The sequence below is a fragment of the Pan troglodytes genome, chromosome 4 (assembly GCF_028858775.2).
Source record: "Pan troglodytes isolate AG18354 chromosome 4, NHGRI_mPanTro3-v2.0_pri, whole genome shotgun sequence".
NCBI lineage: Eukaryota > Metazoa > Chordata > Mammalia > Primates > Hominidae > Pan > Pan troglodytes.
In genome coordinates, this window is record NC_072402.2 from 14,983,837 (window position 1) to 15,005,914 (window position 22,078).

At 43.7% G+C, this 22,078-nt stretch overlaps 1 protein-coding gene across 10 annotated transcripts in view; it reads left to right on the plus strand.

Annotated features, from left to right (window-relative positions):
* Positions 1-22,078, plus strand: part of TRIO (trio Rho guanine nucleotide exchange factor) — a 366,740-nt gene that overhangs the window by 188,911 nt on the left and 155,751 nt on the right. For all 10 annotated transcript variants that reach the window (XM_016952961.4, XM_063811100.1, XM_016952967.4 and 7 more), the window contains one exon: positions 5,366-5,557. In XM_016952961.4, coding sequence (XP_016808450.1) covers positions 5,366-5,557 — 192 coding nt within the window. The remainder of the gene's footprint in view (positions 1-5,365; positions 5,558-22,078) is intronic.

A 22,078-nucleotide genomic window follows, 5' to 3' on the forward strand; every position in this document is an offset into this window, starting at 1 on the left:
CCTTTTGACTACTTTGTGAAATTCCAGTTTATAATCAGGAAATAACAGTTCCTTCTGCGTTTCTATAGTAGTAGGCTAAGCCTTACTTGTTCTGTTTGCATTTCTTTAAATGTGTGGGCTTAGGAAACAGGAGCCGGGAGTCCAGTGTGTTCCGAATGTGGGATTTGTGGGGTTTGAGCACTGGCCGCCTGACTTTGGACAAGTCGCTTAACCTTTCTAAGGTTAACTTTCTGATCTGAAAAATAAGCCCAGTAATTTATTTAATAAGATTTTTCTTATAGTCAACTTCTTTAAACTAGTGAGTTGTGGCTTGATGAAGTAACACAGCAGAGATTCAGAAAGGAAGTGGTGAAATGTTATGGTTGAATTCATTTAAAAATGTACTAAATATAGATGTATTATATAGAACAGTTCTGGTGTTCTGAGAAGGAGGAACCCAAAATTCGAACCTCATGTTTAGGTGGTGGAAGCGAGTCATACAGTGTAACTTCTGCAGACACAAGACCTAGCTGCAGGGGCCCTGGGTTTCAGAATTTGTTTTAGACACGGCTGCAGTCACCTCAGGAAGCACTTGGATCCATTTTGCATGCAGTTTTGCAGAGTCAAGAACTTCCTCGTGACTAATTTGAAGGTCCATTCCTTAATTTTGTACAGTGATTGTGAGTAGCTCTATCCTGTTGAATGAATCCATGCTAATTGATGTGTAAGTGTGGTGTGAATAGCCATCGTGCATTTTCATGGGCTAGTGTAAAAAAAGAAATAAAAAATACTTTTCATGCGAAGCTTTTTGCAAATAACTGTCAGGAAGATACTCTTTCATGTTAATGTTCCTGTTTTAGATTTTAAAAGTTATGATTAAAACAGCCAGTAAAGCCCAGAAAACTCAGGTTCAAGGAAGAATCTGGTTTTGAGAGCACAGAAGGTATCTTTACTATCATTAGTAAATCTTTGGCATAGCATCCTTCCTAAGTACCTGCTCTGTGAATTCTTAAACCACCCTCGCTCTTTTCTGCCTATCCCCCTGGATTCAAATTATCTTTCAGAGATGTAACCTGTCACAAAGTTATTATCCAGGAAGCCATTTCTGTCAACAGCTTTTCGTATGTGCCACGTAATTATCTTGTCTTCCTGGATAAAAGAGTTTGTCATTTAGGAAAGCAGGAGACCTTGAATTCATTCTTGATTTTTAAAAGAAAAGCAGACCAATGACTCCCTGGTCATTACTTAACTCATTCATCTTTTGCAAGGAGGATAACTGCCTCCATAACACATGGACATACAGAATGTCCCCACGTGTAGCATGCTCTAAATTCTGATTTGTGACAGCCGTTAGAGCATGCATATGTACAAAATAGGCTGTTGCTTTGCAGTAAGTTTGGTTCCTAATATAAGATGTATTGTTTTTAATCTTTTAAAATAAATTACTAGTGGAAAATTCAGGGCAAATTATTTGCTATCAAGCATTTCCTTTAGACTGGCACGTATTTACAGGGTACCAAATCTTCTCATCTGCTAATTTTTCCTTATTAAAAATACTTCTAAAATTTACCAATATGACTCCACTGCTTTCTGATTGCAAGACAGTGGAAAACTTCATCTCTCGGAGCCTCGGTTTTCCTCGCTGTAAAATGATACCTAACACCTACCTTCACTGAGCGGCTGTGATGAGAATACATGTAGAAATGCCTGACACCCAGCAGGCGCTTCTGGTGCTGTCTTTGCCTAGAACAGTACGATCATTCAGATTATTCAGATCTTTTAGTGAATACTAGCCTTGTGTTTACGTTTTGGGACAAGAGCCGCTAGAAGGCAAATGCGCCTGCGACTTTGCCCTTCCTGCAGTCTTCAGCTGCAGGACCAGTTCTTACTAAAGCGGCTAGAGGCTGTATTTGGAATCCAGTGGAAAATAATGAGACTTGGCTCTTCCTGCAATCCTCAGCAGCACTGGAAAGCAGCACCAGAGGATGCTGGAGTTGTATCACCCACGGGCCACTTCACCTCGCTAAAACCCTCCCACTCCCACACTACACAACAGTGTGTGTCCGGTCAAATGGTGAGAGACATAGATAGTTGTCTGTGTTTTGCTGTGTCCAGAGAAATCCACAGCACTTCTTGGGTCCATTGTTAGTTAGTGTTTGTGGTGCTGCTTACTCTGTCCTGTGCACACATGTTGCAGGGGCGGTGAGCTTGTCTCTTGGGATGCCGTGTTTTCCCTTCACGGATGAAAAGACGATCCCTGGGAATTTGTGTGCCTTTTAGGTGATAATTTAAGTTACCTGGGGCTTTTAATTTGCACTGTAGGTGTCCTGGCCCATCATTCTTCTGATTACATTTCTGTATTAATAAAATACCTTGGAGGTTTTCAATATGCAGACTTTGTTGTCTTTTAAACCAAGCAAATATAATGAAAGTATTTAGGCCTCAAATGCTCATTTTCCTTCTTTTTCCTATCTGTTCTAAGTTCCCCAAATCCCTTATTTTCCATTGAATTCTAAGTACAGCCCCTGGTCATCTTCAGTGAGAAACAGCCCTGCAGCCAAGGATTGCAGGAAGAGCAAAGTCTCATGCACCTTTGCCTTCTAGTGGCTCTTTTTGTCTGCTTGAGTCCTACCAAGTTCTCAAGAAAAAGAGGACACCAGTTAGGCCCCCACCCTGGCCTGGCCTTACCTTGTTCCTTTTAATCCCCATGGCAGGGATGACCCACACACCACAGATCAGAAAACGGGTCTAGCATGAGATGCCTCGGGAACAGGATAGTAGGAGTTGGACAGGAGAAGCCCAGTCTCTCAAATGCTCCCTGACTCTGATATCCTCCCCACTTTAGTCCAGTGTCTCAGTTTCCCCTTGTGTGAGGAACTGTGGCTTAGGTACTGGTTGTTTTAACAATCCCAGCTCTGCTGATTGACTTGGTGGACAAGTTACTGTACCCCTCTGTGCCTCGATTTCCTCGCCTTTGAAATGGGAAATCAGGTAGTATCCATGTCCTGCCGCTTTTGTGAGGCACAGTTAAGTGCCAAAAAGGTAGCATTTCTGATGAGTATGGTTGATGCTAGCACAAGGAAATCTCTGTTCTCCAGTTGCAGAAGGACCCAGGGAAGGTCTCGTTCCCGGGAAAACCTGGCCAGGGGTTTCAGAGGCACGAGTGCTGACACAGGCCCCACCAGCCCTGGCACCTTTTGTGCTGCCTCATGTTCTTCAAGCACAGGATTAAAAGGGAAATAAATGATGGCTGTTTCACGTCTCAGATCATTCAGAAATGCACTTGTTTCTTTGGGACATTTTAAAAAATATCTTTACTTGTTGGAATAGAGGTGGGAAGGCTTTCAGAAACGTAATACTTGGCTGTTGGGAGGCTCTGTCATCTTTAGATCCACTTACCAAATATGAGAAGTCCACGATTCTAAAACTGTAGTGGTGATCATAGGAAAACAGGATTCAGCTCTTTAGAAATGTGCGTCTGTGGCACTCTGGGTTCTCTGTACAGCTTGCTACACCGTTAGCTTCATTCAGCATGGAGGCCCCGTTGTACCCATGATAGAGATGCAGACACAGGGGTTCCGAGGTGACGCTCAGCCGGGGGTAAGCAGGGACTTCCAAGCCTTCTTCCCTGGAAGGAAGCCACCTGCAGGTGTGGCCTCTGATGGCTAGAGAACCTTTGTAGGCAAGAGTGCATGCAGACCCTCCACAGCAGAGCCGTTGGTGCTCATGGCTGACCATGGTCACAGGAGTGCCCACTCTTGTGCCCAGAGGCACAGGTGGCAGCCATAGGAGGGGAGGGCCTGGATGAGAGAAGCCCTGGAAAGCAGTCAGGAATTGTTCCATAGGTGAAAGCTGCTTTTTAGATCTGTCTCCTGTGTGTGTGTGTGTGTGTGTGTGTACATATGCGCATTCACATCTGTCTGTTAAAAACCATGTATTCATGCGAATAGCTCCAATTCCAGCCCAATGCCAAGAATTCACTCAAGTTTTCTCCTTCGCTATATTTATAACTCCCTTTTCTCAAATAGAGAAACCTGGCTCCCATTATCCCTCAGGTATTGGCTTACTTGTGTAATTCCATTCTGCTAATGTAACCAGTCCCCAACTTGGAGGCCACCCCTCCCCACATGACGCCCTCACATCCTGCTCAGACCCTCACTGATGAAACGCCTTCCCTGCTCATCTTACATCTCTGAGAAGGATAAGGATTCACCTTGTTTCTCAAGGGAAACCAAAAGCTGACTTCCCTGGCCTTCTTAGAAGGCCTGAGCTCCGTTCCTTTTCTGTCCTGGCATCCCCCAGCCTCTCCTGGGGCTCCCCTCCTACCCGTGGACCCCTCCGCAGCAGCTTCCTGTAACAGCATCAGGGCTCTCGCATGCCTTCCTGTTGGAGGAACCCACTTACAGCCTCAGATTATTAGGAATTAAGGTGATTTTTAGAGTATTTTAGACATGTGTTTACACTTTGAGCTCTTTAAAACTCTGGCTACTTTAGAGCCATTATAGTTATTATTTCCTTTTTCTCAAAAAATGTGGCCAGGCAAAGTGGTTCACGCCTGTAATCCCGGTACTTTGGGAGGCCAAGACGAGAGGATTATCTGAGCCCAGGAGTTCGAGACCAGCCTGGGCAACATTGCAAACCCCCGTCTCTCCTAAAAATACAACATTTACCTGGGCATGGTAGCGCATGTCTGTGGTTCCAGCTACTTGGAAGGCTAAGGTGGGAGGATTGCTTGAGCCCAGGAGTTCAAGGCTGCAGTGAGCTGTGATCACACCACTGCACTCCAGCCTGGGCCATAGAGTGAGACTGTCATGCAAGCTGGAAAACAAAACAGAAAAATAAAAAATATATAGCCTTAAGTAGAAAGAAGATGAGCACAGAATTACCAACAAGTAGAAATGTGTGAAAAGGGATAGCAACTTATGTTTGTTTGGAATTTAACCTTTAACTTGTACTTCGAGAATTATTGTAAAGTATTGTATCATACGGAAAGACATAGACTGGAACTCTCTGCTTGGTGATAAAACTGGAAAAAAAATTGAAGCAGGCATTTGTTGCTGGGGGCTGTCTCCTTACTCCACTTTGGCAAAAATCTGAAAGCTCTGAGTCACAAGACAGCCAGCAATTGCCTGCAGATAGTCCATCGCTACCTTCAATACAAGGGTTTTGATACGGGGTTCAAAGTTTAACAATCTAAAACAACAGCGGGAAAGGAATTCTGCATAGAATTCCTAAAATCATCTCTCCCCATCATATTTTTCTGTTTGATTCATGTAAGTGATCAAAAATATCACAAATTGACTGTGTTGCTATATATTATGGCGCCCAGCCTGGCTGGTCTGCTTTTCATTTACCTTCTGTTTCTCTGGGATGTTCTCTTGTGCAGAACACATACACCAATGCGGATAAATTACTGGAAGCAGCAGAACAGCTGGCTCAGACTGGGGAATGTGACCCCGAAGAGATTTATCAGGCTGCCCATCAGCTGGAAGACCGGATTCAAGATTTCGTTCGGCGTGTTGAGCAGCGAAAGATCCTGCTGGACATGTCAGTGTCCTTTCACACCCATGTGAAAGAGGTAAGGTGCCAGGAGACCAAAATATGATCTGTGCTTGAAAGGGTCTTTGAACTCTTTTGGAGGAACCTAAATTTAGTCATAATGTGAGAAAGTGGACAAAGGTGGCAAGTTGTAAGATGTAGCCCATTAGTGCTGAGTGTGTCTGCGTGGACAGGGAAAAGCCGGGCTTGTGCTGGCTTTCCTTGTTTTGTGAGTGCATGGCTGCCTTTGCTGGGGCTTTCCATAAAGAGAGGACCCATGAGGGTTGGGAGAGACAGAGAACGTCCATTTCTATAAGTAGGGGACCTGCGCGTTGTTGGTCAGAGCTGTTGGGTTTCCTTCCTTGGTGTGAATCTGTCACATGGCTGCCAACATGATTGCCTCTGGATTTTACGAGACTTCTCTCAGATGCTAGTAAACGTGAGTGTTACCTAATATTGAGTTTAAATGTGCCAGAGCCAACCTGGTACGAATAATATTAAAGCTAATGTCATAGGCATGCACCTGTTAATCAGCTCATCTCATGACAAGAAATAATGTTATTTGGTGTGTGAAAAATAGGTAGGTACTAATTATACCTTGCATATATGTTATTCTTGGTAGAAATCATATAAAGTTACATGAAAGAAACTACTATGTAGCTTTTGAGGAAAAAAGAATTTAAAATAAAAGTTCATATTCAGGGTGACTACAAATTGAGTAGGGATGTCAACTTACCACACCTTACTTCTGTGTAAAAAGGAAAATTCCCTGCGTCACCGAGGACCTTCACAGAGGATCGTAACTTATTCAGATGCAGCTCTTGATGAATTGGAAATGAGGGGCCCTTCTGGGTAACTGGGGACTATGCACATGGAAGCTTGTGGTCATAGGATGGGAAAAAGGATCTGGAAGAGTAGGACTACCGGGGAAAGAGGGGAGGGCGAGGCCTGACTTGCCTCATTTCAAGGCATCAGTGCTCGGAGACCCACCAGTTCCTTTAAAGGAAAAGAACGGCACTACCAGCTCTGAGATCTTGGACAGTTAGTCCTCAGTCGGGTCATTTGTTGCTGGAATGTTTGGACTGCAGGCTTCCCTCTGAAACCCTGTGAGGCTGTGAAGGAGTGGAGGAGAGTACACAGCAAACCACTGGGACCCCTGGGGTTTGCACTCAGTCCTGCCCGGGGCTGGCAGCTGGCTCTCTGGATCCTTTCTGCCAAGGGGCTGGTGCTTCTTGGTCCTGAGATGGTCATCAGGATAGAAACTGGCACAGCTAACTTCTTTTCCTGCTCCTCAGAATGCCATCACTGAAATTGCTCTTGAAAATTCTTACAAAGAGGCAATTTTTTTGAGGAGACACATTAAGTGGACATTGTTCTGTGGCAGTTCCTAGTCATTGCTGCACGTGCCTCTAGACTAAGTTTCCCACTCATTTTGAACCGAGCTTGTCTCTTGCTGCCCTCCAGCCTCTGCTAGCTCTTTGTCCCAGCCTCCCTGTGGCACCGCTACCAGAGTAATTTTTCTGAAATAGAAATTTGACTAGGCCGTACCCCTGCTTTTAAACTACCAGTGGTTCTTCTTGTATGTGGGGAGCAGCCTGATACCTCCGCATCCTCACAACATAGACCACGTTTTTTCCTTGCAGCCTGTCTTGTGCTGTGTCCTCCTCTTCCAGGGCCCCTCCCACTCAACACAGTATCCCCTGATCCAGGACTTTCTGGCACCTTTGAGACAAGGATGGGCGTGGTTAGCCGCTCTCCCTTGCACCTTCTAGAGCTCCCTCTACATGCACCTGTTAACGGCAGTTGTCATGCGTGTGATTGTGTGTTACTTTACATGTTTTTACACCGTAGCTGAGAGAGAAGGAGAGGGTTAAGGTGATCTGTGTATGAAAACAGATTGTGGCATAGTTCACTAAGCTGTGACATTGACAGAACATGGGCCAGGAGCACAGCAGCCTGGCCCCTTCTGAGGGCAGGGGCCTGGGCAGGGATGTCCAGTCTACAGGTTCCTCATTCGGGGCCCAGTGACCACAGTTGCCCTGGATGCCATAGATGCCATAAGGGAGAGGCAGGAAGAGTGTCAGGCAGCTGGGAGTGGCTGAGAGGCCAAATCGAGAGGAAGGGGCAGAGGGCAGAGGGCCTTGCATCTGTGGCACGTTTCAGAGCCAGGTGATTGGAGCTGGTGTTTGTGTGGCATGCCTGGCCATATTCTATAGTAGCTTAGCAGTCTGAGGTAAGGATCTAGCTTCCTTATAGGACAGAAGACTCTTCCCACCAAGCAGTATTTGTGATTTAAGTCACCTTTTCAACTTGGCAGTGGTTTTCAGAAACCAGACACTAAAGGATAACTGGAAGGAAAGTGCTTTTTCAAAAGCTGTTACCTACAAATAATTTTTTTAAAAAATAGCCAGGTGTGGTGGCACCTGTAGTCCCATCTACTTGGGAGGCTGAGGCAGGAGGGTCACTTGAGCTCAGAAGGTGAAAGTTGTAATGAGCCGAGATCACACCATTGCACTCCAGCCTGGGCGACAGAGCAAGACCCTGTCTCAAACACAGAAACAAAGCTCTTGTCCAGAGGCTTCGTTTGGGCTCATTGGCTTTTGTAACAGCAGCGTTTTTAAGGAACAGTCTTCTAATAAGAGCATCCACTTATAAGACCACGGAGTCCGTATTGTCACTAGGTTTGGAAATTATTTAAAAGTAAAAATACATTTTGTTTTCATTGACTTACACAATAGGAATTTCTAGTATGTATGAGTTTGTAGACTAAGGAGACCTTAAATCAGTTTTAAGGACTAAGTGGTTCACTTTTATGACTGCAGGATTTTTAGTGCAGTCTATGAAAGGCCATCTTAGTAGCAGAGAAACTGGCATGTTTTCCTCGACCTGCTCCGTCTTACTTGTGTGCACCTCACGTAACCTGGGACCAAGGAGGGATCGGGGCCCAGTTAGGGAGGGCATAGCAGGACACACGTGTGCCCGTGTGATTGGCATTCAAGGACGCTGCCCGCAGGCTGGAATGCTGCCTGTTTCTTCAGTAGATTTGTCTTTCCCTGACCAGCCTGAGAATTTCCCGCAGTTCTTTCTCTGTGCTGTACAAAAGCCCTGAAACACCCAGGAATCCTTGGTAGGTTCCATGCAGGAAAGAATGGTTTCTTCAGTCATCGTATTTTGAAGCTGGTTATTGAATGAAAAGTAAGATAAGCTTAGAACAAGTTTAATTAGTTTAAAATGAAAAGCTAGATGGGCCTAGAAGAGGAAATCATGCTAATTTGCTAGGTGTTTGCATAAAGTCACTAAATGTATTTACACATCAGATGAACGAAAAATTGCTAAAAGATACACATTGTCTGAGTCTGTTCTTCTTAAGCAGATCATACAATTAAAAATTACATAGAGGAAGATAGAAAAAGTAGCTTGTCTTGGCTGGGCGCGGTGATTCACGCCTGTAATCCCAGCACTTTGGGAGGCTGAGGCGGTTGGATCACGAGGTCAGGAGATCGAGACCATCCTGGCTAACACACGATGAAACCCCGTCTCTACTAAAAATACAAAAAAATTAGCCGGGCGTGGTGGCGGGCGCCTGTAGTCCCAGCTACTTGGGAGGCTGAGGCAGGAGAATGGCATGAACCTGGGAGGCAGAGCTTGCAGTGAGCCGAGATTGTGCCACTGCACTCCAGCCTGGGCAACAGAGCAAGACTCCGTCTGGAAAAAAAAAAAAAAAAGAAAAAGTAGCTTGTCTTTTTCATTAGGCAAATTCATGAAGCTTTTTTAGAAGTTGCTAAAGGCTCTCGTGACAGAAGTTAAGTCTTCCTTGCTGCCAGGTGTTCCACAGTGGCTCTCGTCCTCACTTTATCTGGAGTATAGTTGTCACCGTCTCTTTTTGCAATAAATTCCTGGCCCTCTGATGAACAAGTAATACAAACATGAGGTCATAACAACTCACTTTAAAAAGGTGCAAAGTCAAGGTGATGTTTACTGAGCATTAGCTCAGGAATCTCTTTAAGAAACCGCTGGAAGAAGGTGGCTGCCGGAAGTGTTGTTGAAGACCAGGCTCTTAGACTCCAAAAACTGAGACCTCTGTACTCTGATTCTTTTACCCCAGAGGACAGAATAGACACTTGTTCCTGAGAAGAGAGAAAAGGGGATGCATTTTACCTAGGGGACAAATATTTTCTACCTCGAGGTAGAATGCAGCAGGTGGTTGATAGAAATTTCAGCCCATTTGCCCCTCAAGCCCAGATTTGGAAGTATTCCAAGATGCTGTTTTCTCTAAAAAGAATCCTGAGGTTCGTAGCCTCCTTTCAGAATGCCTGCAGCTTGGTGCTTTGTTCTGTTTCTGTTTTGTTTTTTAAGTATTTGAAAGGAATGTTGATTGGCCTGACATAAGTTTGGGTTTGATTTGGGGAGGATCTTTCTCCTCCTACACGTTGTCATCCACTCTTAGTCCCCCTGCAGTATGCAGTGCCTTCAGTCCTGTGTATGGCATTTATTCACATCAGTGCTGTTGATAATGCTCCTGCTATTTGTCCTTTGTTGTTTGTCCTCCTTTCCTTTTGAATGCATTTTCCACTGTTTATTTGTTCATTCACTCTTTTCACTCATTCATTCCAAAGGGTCTCTCAAGGCAATGGTAATGTGCAAGGAGGTGATACCTAAATGAATGACCAAAAGAACATGCTTCTGCTTTTGTGTGTCTCCTACATTTTAGACATTTGTTTGTTTCTCTTGGTAGCCTTTAAGTTCCTTGAAGCCCAGGACCATGTCTCACTTACCTTTGTGTTTCCACTAACTAGTCTGCCTCCTGAAATTGGCAGATACTCAGTGAAAGCCTGTGAAATAAGTGATGTCTATTTCTAGCATATTATTCTGAGATTTAATGATAGATTTAGTGATTGAATGAGATTTCCATTTTCAAATACAGCAAAAGCATAACTATTTTCATTCATTCATATTCATTCAACTTCATTCTCAAAATGAGGTCCTGAGTTAACTAATAATTACCTTTGAAATGTGTGGGTTATTTGAGGCAATCAGGTGGTGACATTGAGCTCTCAGCCAGAGTTTGTTTCTGGAATTGATTCAGTTCCATTGCATTGATTTTTGTTCTCAGAAGCCAAGGTTTCCCAGGAAAAATCATTCCCACTTGAATTGGGCTGTGATTCTTGCTGCGTTTAAGTAAAGGAAGCCTCTTGGTTCTAGTTCTGCAAACCTACACACGGAACTGGGACAAGTTTTTGTTTAGAGTAATGGCTGGGAAAAGAGGAACCTTTCATTTTATTCAGAAGTCAAAAACAAAGGCCTCCCAGCCACCTGGAGATGTTTTGTTGCAGACACCAGCCTGGCTCTGTCTTTATGCCTAACAATTGAGCATCCAGTCTTCTTTGTGCTGGGACCATTGCTCAGCTCTGCAAGGGGAAAAGAGGGAGAAAGCCAGAGCTGCCAGGCTTCTTGCACTGGGGCCGGGGGAGGGTTCCTGGGAAGCAGGTGCTCTCTGGCTTCTTGGTGTGTGAGGCTCTCGGAGCTGCCTCTCCTCTGACCCTCAGGTCCTCACCGAGTTTGCTCCAGGAGTATATTGAAAACATACCCAGTGCTCTCTCAAGCACCCACTGCTTAGAGGGCCCAGATTTCTTTTCCTTCTTTCCCTTGCAGAGCTGGAGACGGCATCGGGCATCTGGTGTTTAAACTAAACAGGAAAACTGACTAAAGGTCCACAGTGCTCATTGTGTAGACTAGCTGCCCTCCAATGGGTGCTCTGATTATCAGTGGTTCCAGTGCAGGGCCTGTCACTAAGCAGGCCTCACTTCCTCCTTGGGGGCTTTCCCATGGGAGGTGCGGCTTTTTGCTCTACATGGAAATGACTCTCTGCAGCCACAGAACACAGTCATTTTCTGAATTATCCCAGTCTCTCATGCGCCCTGGATTCCTCCAGATGCCTTATATCTCTTGTGCAAAGTTGTCTAAAATGTGGTTCCCAGCTTCCAAGCCTTGCCTTTTGGCCTTCCTGGAAGTATTTTTGTTGATGAGTCGTCTGTCATTATTCTCTAAAATGATTTGCTTTTTGTTTCTTTCATTCCTATTTCCACCCCACATATACACACATGCTTCTTAACTTAGGGGATTACATGCCAATAAATCTATTGTTGAAAATGCACTAATACTGTCGCAAAGATGAAAATTCACAGGCTGAACTGTTGTAAGTCCATATGCTCCTCAACTTACATGTGTGATGGAGTTATGCCCAAATAAGTCCATCGTCAAGTTGAAAAATCAAAATCAAACCATCTTAGGTTGAGGACCGTTTGTTTGTACCTCCAAAGATGTCATATCTTTAAACATACTCCCTAGCTTTTCTTTTTACTTTTTATTTTGAAGTAATTATAGAATCACAGAAAGTTGCAAAAAAAAAAGAGAGAGAAATGGACAAGGAGGTCCTGTGCATCTTCACCAAGCCTCCCACAGCGGTAGCATCTTGCATAACCTCAGCACACAATCAAACCAGGACACTGACTTTGCTGCAGCCCACAAGGCTTATTCACTTTCCGCGAGGTTTAGATGTGTATGTGTGCCCATGTGTGTGTGTGGGTTTAGTCCTGTGCAATTGTATCATGTATAGATTTGTGTAACCGCCATCACTTTCAAGATACAGAACCATACAGAATTTTCCCATAATCAAAGGGTACCCTGCACTGGCTTCCTTCAGTGATATCTAACCCCTGCTCCATCTCTAACCCCTGGCAACCACTTATCTGTTCTTCTCTGCTTCTATTATTTTGTTATTTCTAAAATGTTACATAAATGGAGTCATGCAGCATGTAACTTTTTGAGATGGCTTTTTTTTAACTCAGCATAATTCCTTTGATACACCCACTTTGTTGCATGTATCAGTAGTAGTTCCTTCCTCTTTATTGCTGAGTAGTATTTCATGGTCTGGATATATCACAGTTTATTTAACTATTTGTCCATTGGGGACATTCGAGTTATTTTCAGTTTTTGGCTATTACAGGGAAATACACAGAAATTATGAACAATCCTGTCTAGGTTTTTGCGTGAACATGGTTTTCATTTCTTTGGAACAAATGCCCAGGAGTGCGTTTGCTGGGTCCTTTGGTAAGCACACGTTTAGTTTTTAAAAGACACTGCCAAACTGTTTTCCAGAATGAGTGTACCATGGTACATTACCACCAGAAATGTATGCGTGATCTTCAGCTTTTCAACATCTTACAAGTCCAGGATTGCTTTAAGCTTGTCAATGAGAATGGTTAAAATCCAGTATGTGATATTTTAGAGTAGAAAGTTCACTGTATATGATCAAGCCTCAGTAATTTTTGTTTAATATGAATTATTTAGCTGCACTCTTTAGTGCATTAAATTCTCTCTATATGCTTTTACACATTTGATTTCTTTATTTTTCTGACATGGGTACAAATGAGTAATTAAATATGTCCACCAGCCGGTGAAAGCAAGAGGAAACTAACAGCCTAGAACTGTCAACTGCATCATCAGCCCCTGTGTGACTGAGCATTAGATTTGACCTTGGCATCACTTGGCACCTGCTTGCATAGCATTATGTCTTTACATAGACTGCAGTATCTAGCGTGGCATACTGATTTTAAAAAACAGGTGGTCTTCCCATTGGTGGGAATATCCAAAAAAAATAGATCTAGTCAATTATGTCTTTCTATAAAAATATAATCTTTATTGAAATAATTGAGAAAATATAGTATAACAAACACACCCCCTAAATTTGCTGAGTGATCTGGGATAAGTTACTGTGTAGTACCTCAACTTCCTTAGCTACAATATAGGATAATACAATCTCTAAGGAATGTGAGACAAATTAAATTACACGTGGAAAGCACCTCAGAATGCTTTTCTTAGAGTAACTGCTGGCCAGTGTTCTTTTTTCCTGTCTTGACCCCGATTGTAACATCGATATAGATAAAATAATACAGACTTTAAAGTAAGGGGCAAAGATACAAATATCTAGGTATAATGTTGTCTCTACCTCATTAATCTTTGAGCAACAGTAACTGCTTAATCTACTTCCTGTCTTCCTCCGAGTAATAACCTCACTCTGATCCTGTTCTTAACATCAAAACCAAAAGCCTTTCGTGGGATATACACAACTCTGTCCATCTCCAGCTGCTGGCCCTCAGAGCAGAGTAGACTGCTGGGAAGAACCCTTACCCATGGTTCCCTTCATATTGGCAAAAATCATTTTGTACACATCACTAAGTACAAAGTATTTAGATCTTAGATCCCAGCTAAAGTTTCAACAGAAATAAGTGATTTTTTTTCCCTCCAAATAAACATGTATAAAGCATTTGTACTGGCCAGTGGGAAGAGAGTGATATTATAATATTATCTGAAAGGAAAGTCCTTTTATCAGAATAACTTAAAACGCTGTAAGATGATGTAAAATTGTGGTTTAAATTTATACAATTTTTATTTGTTAACATCGGATCACTATTTTCAAGTAAAGAAAAGTTTTATGCCAACAGAGAGCTTAGCAGTTATTGTGGAAGATCACGCAGCGCTGATATACCTGACACATCATAGTCACCGAGTAGATGACTATCGGGTGAAGGAATTGACAATATATTATCTTCATTTGTAACGCAGTTTTTCAGTAGGGATTGATTGAAAATATAAGACTGTTCACTGACTTCCGATTTTATAGTTTCTTGCTGAGGGTCATTTGTAAATGGAGGGTTGTAAATGTCTGCTTTAATTAGCTGTTTGTCAGTAGGACTTGATTAATGTAATGTAAAAGGTGAGGCACTTCAACACAAGGTCAAGAGATGAAGTGTTAAGGCCTTAAAATGCCCAATTGGAAATAGGCGTACATGAATAGCCCTGGTTTTTTTGAGACATAGTCTCACTCTGTCGCCCAGGCTGGAGTGCAGTGGTGTGATCTTGGCTCACTGCAACCTCTGTCTCCCAGGTTCAAGCAGTTCTCCTGCCTCAGCCTCCCAAGTAGCTGGGATTACAGGCGTGTGCCACCATTTTAGTAGAGACAGGGTTTCACCACGTTGGCCAGGCTGGCCTCAGACTCCTGACCTCAAGTGATCCACCCACCTCAGCTTCCCTAAGTGCTGGGATTATAGACATGAGCCACTGTGCCCAGCCCTGTTTACTTGTTAAATTTCTGTTTTAAAGGGCATTTTATGATTCTCTATTTCTTATTTTGATACTCAGCTTCATAAACTAAATATTTTATTATCAAAGAACCACAAGTCTTTGGTGAGGAAAGAGGTAAACTTACCTGTTTGTATTTTCGTATGTATTTCTGACACATTTGTACTGATCTTCGTTGTTCTTATTGAATAGGTAGAGAGATTGGCCAACAATGTATTAGCTAGAGTTTTGCCAGGACAGCTTAAAAGCTCCAGATAAGCCAGGCTTGGAGAGACTGGTAAGGCTTTTTGGGTTTTGTTATCATTTGTTTGTTTTCCCTTCCATTTGTTGAGGTACAAAATTCAGAACCAGAAGATCAAGGAAGAGTTGAGCTTTCTGCTTGAGAGCTGTGATGTTGATGAATGACAAGCAGAAAGTGGACCCCATCATCTCTCACTTTGCCTCTTGGTCTCCTCGAGGGGAGCACTCTCCAGACATAGGCCAGAAGAAGCAAAAGCCCCAAATGGTGAAGGCTTTGTAAGGAAAGACTTATTTAATCTAAGCGCGTTCAAGCCTCTGTTCTAGGACAAATTAGATCCCTGGGTACCAAAAGAACTTGATAATTATATCACCATATTGAGCATATCAGTCCAAGCAACTGTGGGAAAGTGGGCTGATGCCAGAAGCTGAAAACGCACTTGTGCTTTTTAAAGAAGGTGGATTTCACGCATTACTCAGAGTGAGGTTAATCCTAGGCAGAGTTCTAGAGACAGTTTTTAAACCGCTGGTCAGGAAAAGTGAATGAACAAGTTATAATGTGTTAACTTTATTTTGTTCTCTACTAGGTTTCTGGCTTGAGGAAGGACATGTGGTGGAATTAGTGGGCAGGCATTTGACCAGGCCTTTCAACATTTAATTTGTAGACAAGAAAGGAAAGTATGGGCTATCTCTTAGTTACTAGAATTAGACTGTTGAATGGCTATAATAAAAGAATCAACCAAGGGTGCTAGCACGAGACCAAAACTCTCCTCATCCTCCCACACTGATCTCCAGGTAGAAGATGTCAGGAGGCAAGCTTCTGATAGTAAGACAGTCCTCATACCCCACAGGTCAGTAAGGAAGTCACGTCCAGTCTGGAGCCACAGTTAGATCAGACGTGCTGACTGACAAAGGTAGTGGTGGGTGATGATGGACCAGTCATCTCAGGTGGACCTGAGGTCCTGCAGAACAGACTAGTTTAATCCCTGGTGTCACCGCCTGTAGGGGAGAAGAGTGCAGTCTTGCCTTTTAACTGACTCCACGTAACCTATTCAGGACTGTTATGTCTGTATGTGACATCTGGAGAGACTGCTCATCCCAATTCAGGCATCCAGAAAACTACTTTGCTGTGTTAAGCACTATTTTTCTTAAAAATGGGCAAATTTCCAGCGTATAGCAAGGACAGGCTTAGTGCCACAGCCGAAATAATTGTTGCTGCATTAAAAGCTTTGCAAGTGAGACTGTCAGTGCAGAGGTTGGTGAGTGGATGACGTCAGCAGTGCTGGAGGGAGTTTCTAGCGTCATGTTGCAGGTGTCTGTTCTCATGCAGAAAGCCTGTGAGTGGTTGAATTGGTTTGGAAGGTGTGTGTATCAAATCTAGACAAGGGCCTGTCAGATACGTCAGGTGCTAGAATTCAGATCCCAACAGATCTCAGCACCAAATCAATCACAGAAAGTTTCATTAATCAGTTTTAATATATGAGTGTTTTGAATCAGTACAGAGTAAGAATCACATAGGTGGCAACAGCATGTGTTTAATGAAGAAATGAGCTTACATGTGTTATTTGATTGAGTCCACAATGCTGTCATGCCCCCAAATAACTCCTTCCACTGTGGTGACCAAGGGAAGCCGTCGTCTTGCTTTCTGGCTGCTGTTTGGATCACGTGGGTATTGTGTTCAGTTGTCCAGCCCCTATGTCGTTTTGTTTTGCTTAATGAATATCAGATCAATTTAATGTGTCCACACTGGGCAAAACTGACTTGAGGAGTGTGAGAGTAATAAAAACAGGATATATTCCAGAATGATCATCTGGTAAGAACATGCCCTGGAAGCTATAGTTATAATATCCTCGAACAGATTACACTGGTTATTTATACACTCTTTAGACTTCTTAGTGCTCAACAATTGATGAAATACCATTTCTGGGGAGTCATGCTTATGTTTAATTTTCAGTAAGAAGTGGCCACAGTTCTATTTATTTCTACTAAAAACATCTTGGCAAGGAAAATGCCATTTCCATTTTCCTGCTTGTGTGTGCGTGCGTCTGTATGTACGTGCGCATGTACGTGAGGATGTGTTTTTCCTGCGTGTATATGTGTGTGCACACATCAGCATGTTTTTCCTGCGTGTATATGCATGTGCATGCACATCAGCATGTGTGCTTTTCCTGCATGTGTGTACACAAACATGCATGTGAACCTGTTTTTCCTGTGTGTATATGTGTGTGTACGCACATGAGCATGTTTTTCCTGCATAGTTATGTGTGTGTACGCACACGAGCATGTGTTTTTCCTCTATGTGTGTACGCACATGAGCACGTGTTTTTCCTGCATGTTTGTGTGTGTTCGCCCATGAGCATGTGTTTTTCCTGCGTGTTTATGTGTGTGTACGCACGTGAGCATGTGTTTTTCCTGTATATGTGTATGCACATGAGCATGTGTGTTTTTCCTGCATGTTTGTGTGTGTACGCACGTGAGCATGTGTGTTTTTCCTGTGTGTATATGTGTGCGCACGCACATGAGCATGTTTTTCCTGCGTGTTTATGTGTACGCACGTGAGCATGTGTGTTTTTCCTGCATGTTTGTGTGTATGCACGTGAGCATCTGTGTTTTTCCTGTGTGTATATGTGTGTGCACGCACATGAGCATGTTTTTCCTCCGTGTTTGTGGGTGTGTATGCACGTGAGCATGTGTGTTTTTCCTGTGTGTATATGTGTGCACACACATGAGCATGTTTTTCCTGTGTGTTTATGTGTGTGTACACATGTGAGCATGTGTTTTTCCTGTGTGTATATGTGTGTGCACGCACATGAGCATGTGTGTTTTTCCTGTGTGTATGTGTGTGCACGCACATGAGCATGTTTTTCCTGCGTGTTTGTGGGTGTGTATGCACGTGAGCATGTGTGCTTTTCCTGTGTGTATATGTGTGCACACACATGAGCATGTGTTTTTCCTGTGTGTTTATGTGTGTACACATGTGAGCATGTTTTTCCTGTGTGTATATGTGTGTGCACGCACATGAGCATGTGTGTTTTTCCTGCATGTGTGTGCACACATGTGAGCATGTGTGTGTTTTACCCTATTATTCCATATCTCTTTCCTTGCTCTTTTTTTGAAGTGTTAAAGACTTTTACTTTCAGACTATTTTAGAGGAGTCATTTCATTAAACCCTTTGGAATCCCACTGAAGCCGCAGGGCCCAAGGTTAAGCTGTGCTCTTCCCTTAGGAATTGACAGTCGTGGCGACTGCTGTCTTTAGTACATTACCAGGAAGTTTCCAAGTGGCAGTTCTACAAGATGAGCCCTTGAAGAAGCCAATCCTGTTTTCTATCTTTTGCTTTCAACATAACGAGGTGAACTTTTACCTTTCTCCATTTAATATAAACCAAAATCCGTCTTTTAAAAAAATGTTTATTTTTAACTTTTATTTTAGATTCAGGGGTACATGTGCAGGCTTGTTATATAGATAAACTCATGTCACGGGGGTTGGTGTACAGATTATTTCTTCACCAAGGTACTAAGCATAGTACCCAATAGGAATTTTTTCTGATCCTTTTCCTCCTCCCAGCCTCCACCTTCAAGTAGGTCCTAGTGTCTGTTGTTCCTCTCTTTGTGTCCATGTATTCTTATTGTTTAGCTCCCACTTGTAAGTGAGAACATGGGTAGTTGGTTTTCTGTTCATGCATTAGTTTGCTAAGGATAACGGCCTCCAGCTCTGTCTATGTTGTTGCAAAGGACACAGTCTTTCTTTTTTATGACTGCATACTATATTCTGAAAGGGGAGAGTGTTGGGAGGAGAGTGAGCTTGTGTCAAAGGAGCTCCAGGTCATGCTCTGCCCACAGAGTTCAAGAAATAAAATGTCACCCTAAGGAAAGGCAGGCAGGCTGTGGGAACATGGGCACGATCTGCAGGTATTTGAAGACTTGCCACGTCGAAGAGGAATTACGCTTTGGCCAACCGCAGTGAGAGACTGTGGCTGCTCTCCAAATGACCTGAGGGTGGGGGAGCAGCATTTCCCAAACTTGACACCCCTGGGTAACAACTTTTGTTGAAGAGAGTGTCTTACCTTGCGGGGATGTTGGGCAATGGAAGGAAAATAAAAAAATCCCAAAGTCAAATTCTTCTTTTAGACTTGATACTGTTTGGTTAGTTTAAGTCCATGGTGTTCTGTCTGTGAGCTTTGGCCCCAGGTTAGTCACGTCCATCTTCTGTCCTACTTGGGTGTCATCGCCACATCCCCTGTGCCTTATCTGTACTCAGTCTCGCACCTCTGCAGGGCGTCTACCCTCTGGTGCTGGAGTGTCCACGCACTGTCCCATCTTAACGTGCATAGCTGCCCTGAATATGCCCCTGTGTTTCTTCTGCTTTTTCCTCCTTTCTTACATGTAATACATTTGCATGGATAATTACTTCATGATGCTAACTTTGGTTTGCCCTCTGTTCCTCCCCACCTCCACCCCATACATCCTTCATAAATTTTCTTTGATCATATTAAGGCGGCGGTCCCCAGGGACCGGTTTTGTGGAAGACGATTTTTCCACAGACCAGCGGTGTTGGTGGGGGCAGGGATGGTTTTAGGGTGAAACTGATCTGCCTCAGATCATCAGGCGTTAGTTAGATTCTCATCCCATAAGGAGTGCACAACCTGGATTCCTCGCATGCACAATTCACAGTAGGGTTCACAGTCCTGTGAGAATCTAATGCCGCTGCTGATCTGACAGGAGGCTGAACTCAGGTGTTAATGCCCACTTGCCTGCTGCTCACCTCCCACTGTGCAGCCCAGCTCCTAACAAGCCACAGATCAGTACTGGTCCACAGCCCACACATTGGTGACCCCTGTATTAAGGGATCTTTTACTCCACCTACCCAAGAATGAAAAGGTGCTTCCCGAACTCATACTCTTTCTTATCAGGGCAGCAGGCATGTGGACCCACAGTACAGTTCGTCATTTCAGACAGAGGAACATGCTGCACGGGGATGAGGCAGTTCCGTTTTTATCCCTGGTTTTTATACCTGAAACTGTGTCACATTTTATGTGCATAGTGGTTGTCCTCTGAGATTCCACCTGCAAGTTGCCATTGAAACTCCTGCTTCTGCTTCTGACTTGCAGCAGCTCTGGGAAGCTGTGGCTTTCCTACTTCCCCTGCTGGCCCTGTGGCTCGCCCATTCCCACAAGTACCCAGATGATTGTCTTTGTCAAAAACAAGAGTAGGGAAACAGATACCAATGGCAACAGCTTCTGTTCACCAAGTGCTTATAGAAGTTGAATACTTCACACGTGGATTCTCACTCTGGCTTCCCAGTTAGAGAAGATGCATGTAGTAAAATGCTTTCATTACATACAGGAGAAAACTGAAGATAGAGTGCTCCAAGAATTTCCCAAGGCCACACATAGGATAAGGACCCCAGGAGATGTGTTGGGCCCCTCCTTCCATACCCCACCTCCAGACGGACACCGATTTTAGCCTGGGTTCAAACTGCATCAGCTTGTACCCCACTGGGGAGCACAGAGAGGTTGCAGCTGGAACAATTCCCAGCTTAGGGCCCTGATCCTACTTTCGACTTAACTGGAGGCTTGGTCCTTTCCGAGGGTCCACCACCCCAGCCAGGTCCTCTAGGCATCCTCTGTGGCGGGGTCTCCCTTTCCAGGTAGTGAGGAGGGGCCTTTTCATCTCAAAAGCTAGCTTTTCAAGGGGATTTCTTCCAGCAGAGCTGTGGGGCCCATAGAGGCTTGTGGGAGGCTTCCCACATCTTAATCACTCGGGTTTTCACCACAGAACTCCATGTCCCTTCCTAGTCATCCTTCTGTGTGGATCCTGGTCCATGAGCCAGGCCCTGTACACACCTGCAGCCCACTTGTGGGCTGAGTTCAGGTCCTCTTCCACCCAGCCCTCTGGCCTGCAGATCCCCTGGGCACCTCTCAGCACTAGAGATGGCCAGCAATAGCTCTGATGGCCTCCAGGGGGCAGCCTTGCCTAACCCTGTGGCTGCCAGACCTGCTTCTGTTTCTCAGTAGAATCCAGACTGCTGTGAACTTCCATAGGACACAACTCTCTTGCTGCTGGGCAAAGATTTATCTTTTTATTATAAATTTGCAGCATGCCCAGAAGTACAATTTTTTCTCTTAGGAGTTTATGGTAAGAATTTTATAGGCATCCTAGAGGTTTTTTCTCATTGCTTTATTCAGGGATATTTTAGGCATCATATACACCATTTTAAAAACCTAAAAACAGACTTTCCTTGAGTGATGTTTCATTATGATGTGCGCCCATTCATCCCCAGTCGATATTAGAAGTGACCTTTATCTAAGACTTTTTTCTCCAAATTGAATGAGAATATTTCCTGTAGGACCAGACAGAAAAATTCCGAAGGGGCAGATATTTTAAATGGTTAAAATGTAGCCTTGCTCCTTCTGCCTCATTTAGTTTGGTCCTTTTTTAATGTCATGATCCCAGGATCAGTTCCTTCACGGTCTCCTCAGTACCCGCGCTGGTTTCACCGGCCAGTGGGAGGATGAGCACATCCAGTATGCGGTAAAATATCCAGCATGTTGCGGGGAATACGCTAGTTTTTGGGTTTTTTTTTTAACTACCAGGTGGAAGGGAAAACGTTTGACCCCTGAAGATTCATGGCGCTTCCCCTAGAATTGAGAGGAAGTGATTTCTATAGACTCTAACAGACTAATTCTAGCACGTTTTCCTCATACTGTACTATTTTTAGGAGTAAAAAGATTTAAATGTGGGATGATGTTAAGTTTACTAGACCAAGTGACATATTTTGAACAATTGGTAGGAACCCGAATGTGTTTTGAAAAATATCTAGAGAAGGAAGATTTTAAAACTGTGATCTTTCTTATTATTAGAAGAGTTTTTCTTAGAACAAAAACAGTAACAGTAGCTAGCATTTACTTATTTCTTCACTCTGCATTGTCTTCTCATTGAAACTTCTAAGCAACTTTTTTTTTTTTTTGAGACTGAGTCGCCCAGGCTGGAGTGCAGTGGCACGATCTCAGTTCACTGCACCCTCTGCCTCCCAATTCAAGTGATTCTCCTGCCTCAGCCTCCCAAGTAGCTGGGACTACATGTGTGTGCCACCACGCCCAGCTATTTTTTTTTATTTTTAGTAGAGACAGGGTTTCACTATATTAGCCAGGCTGGTCTCAAACTCCTGACCTCAGGTGATC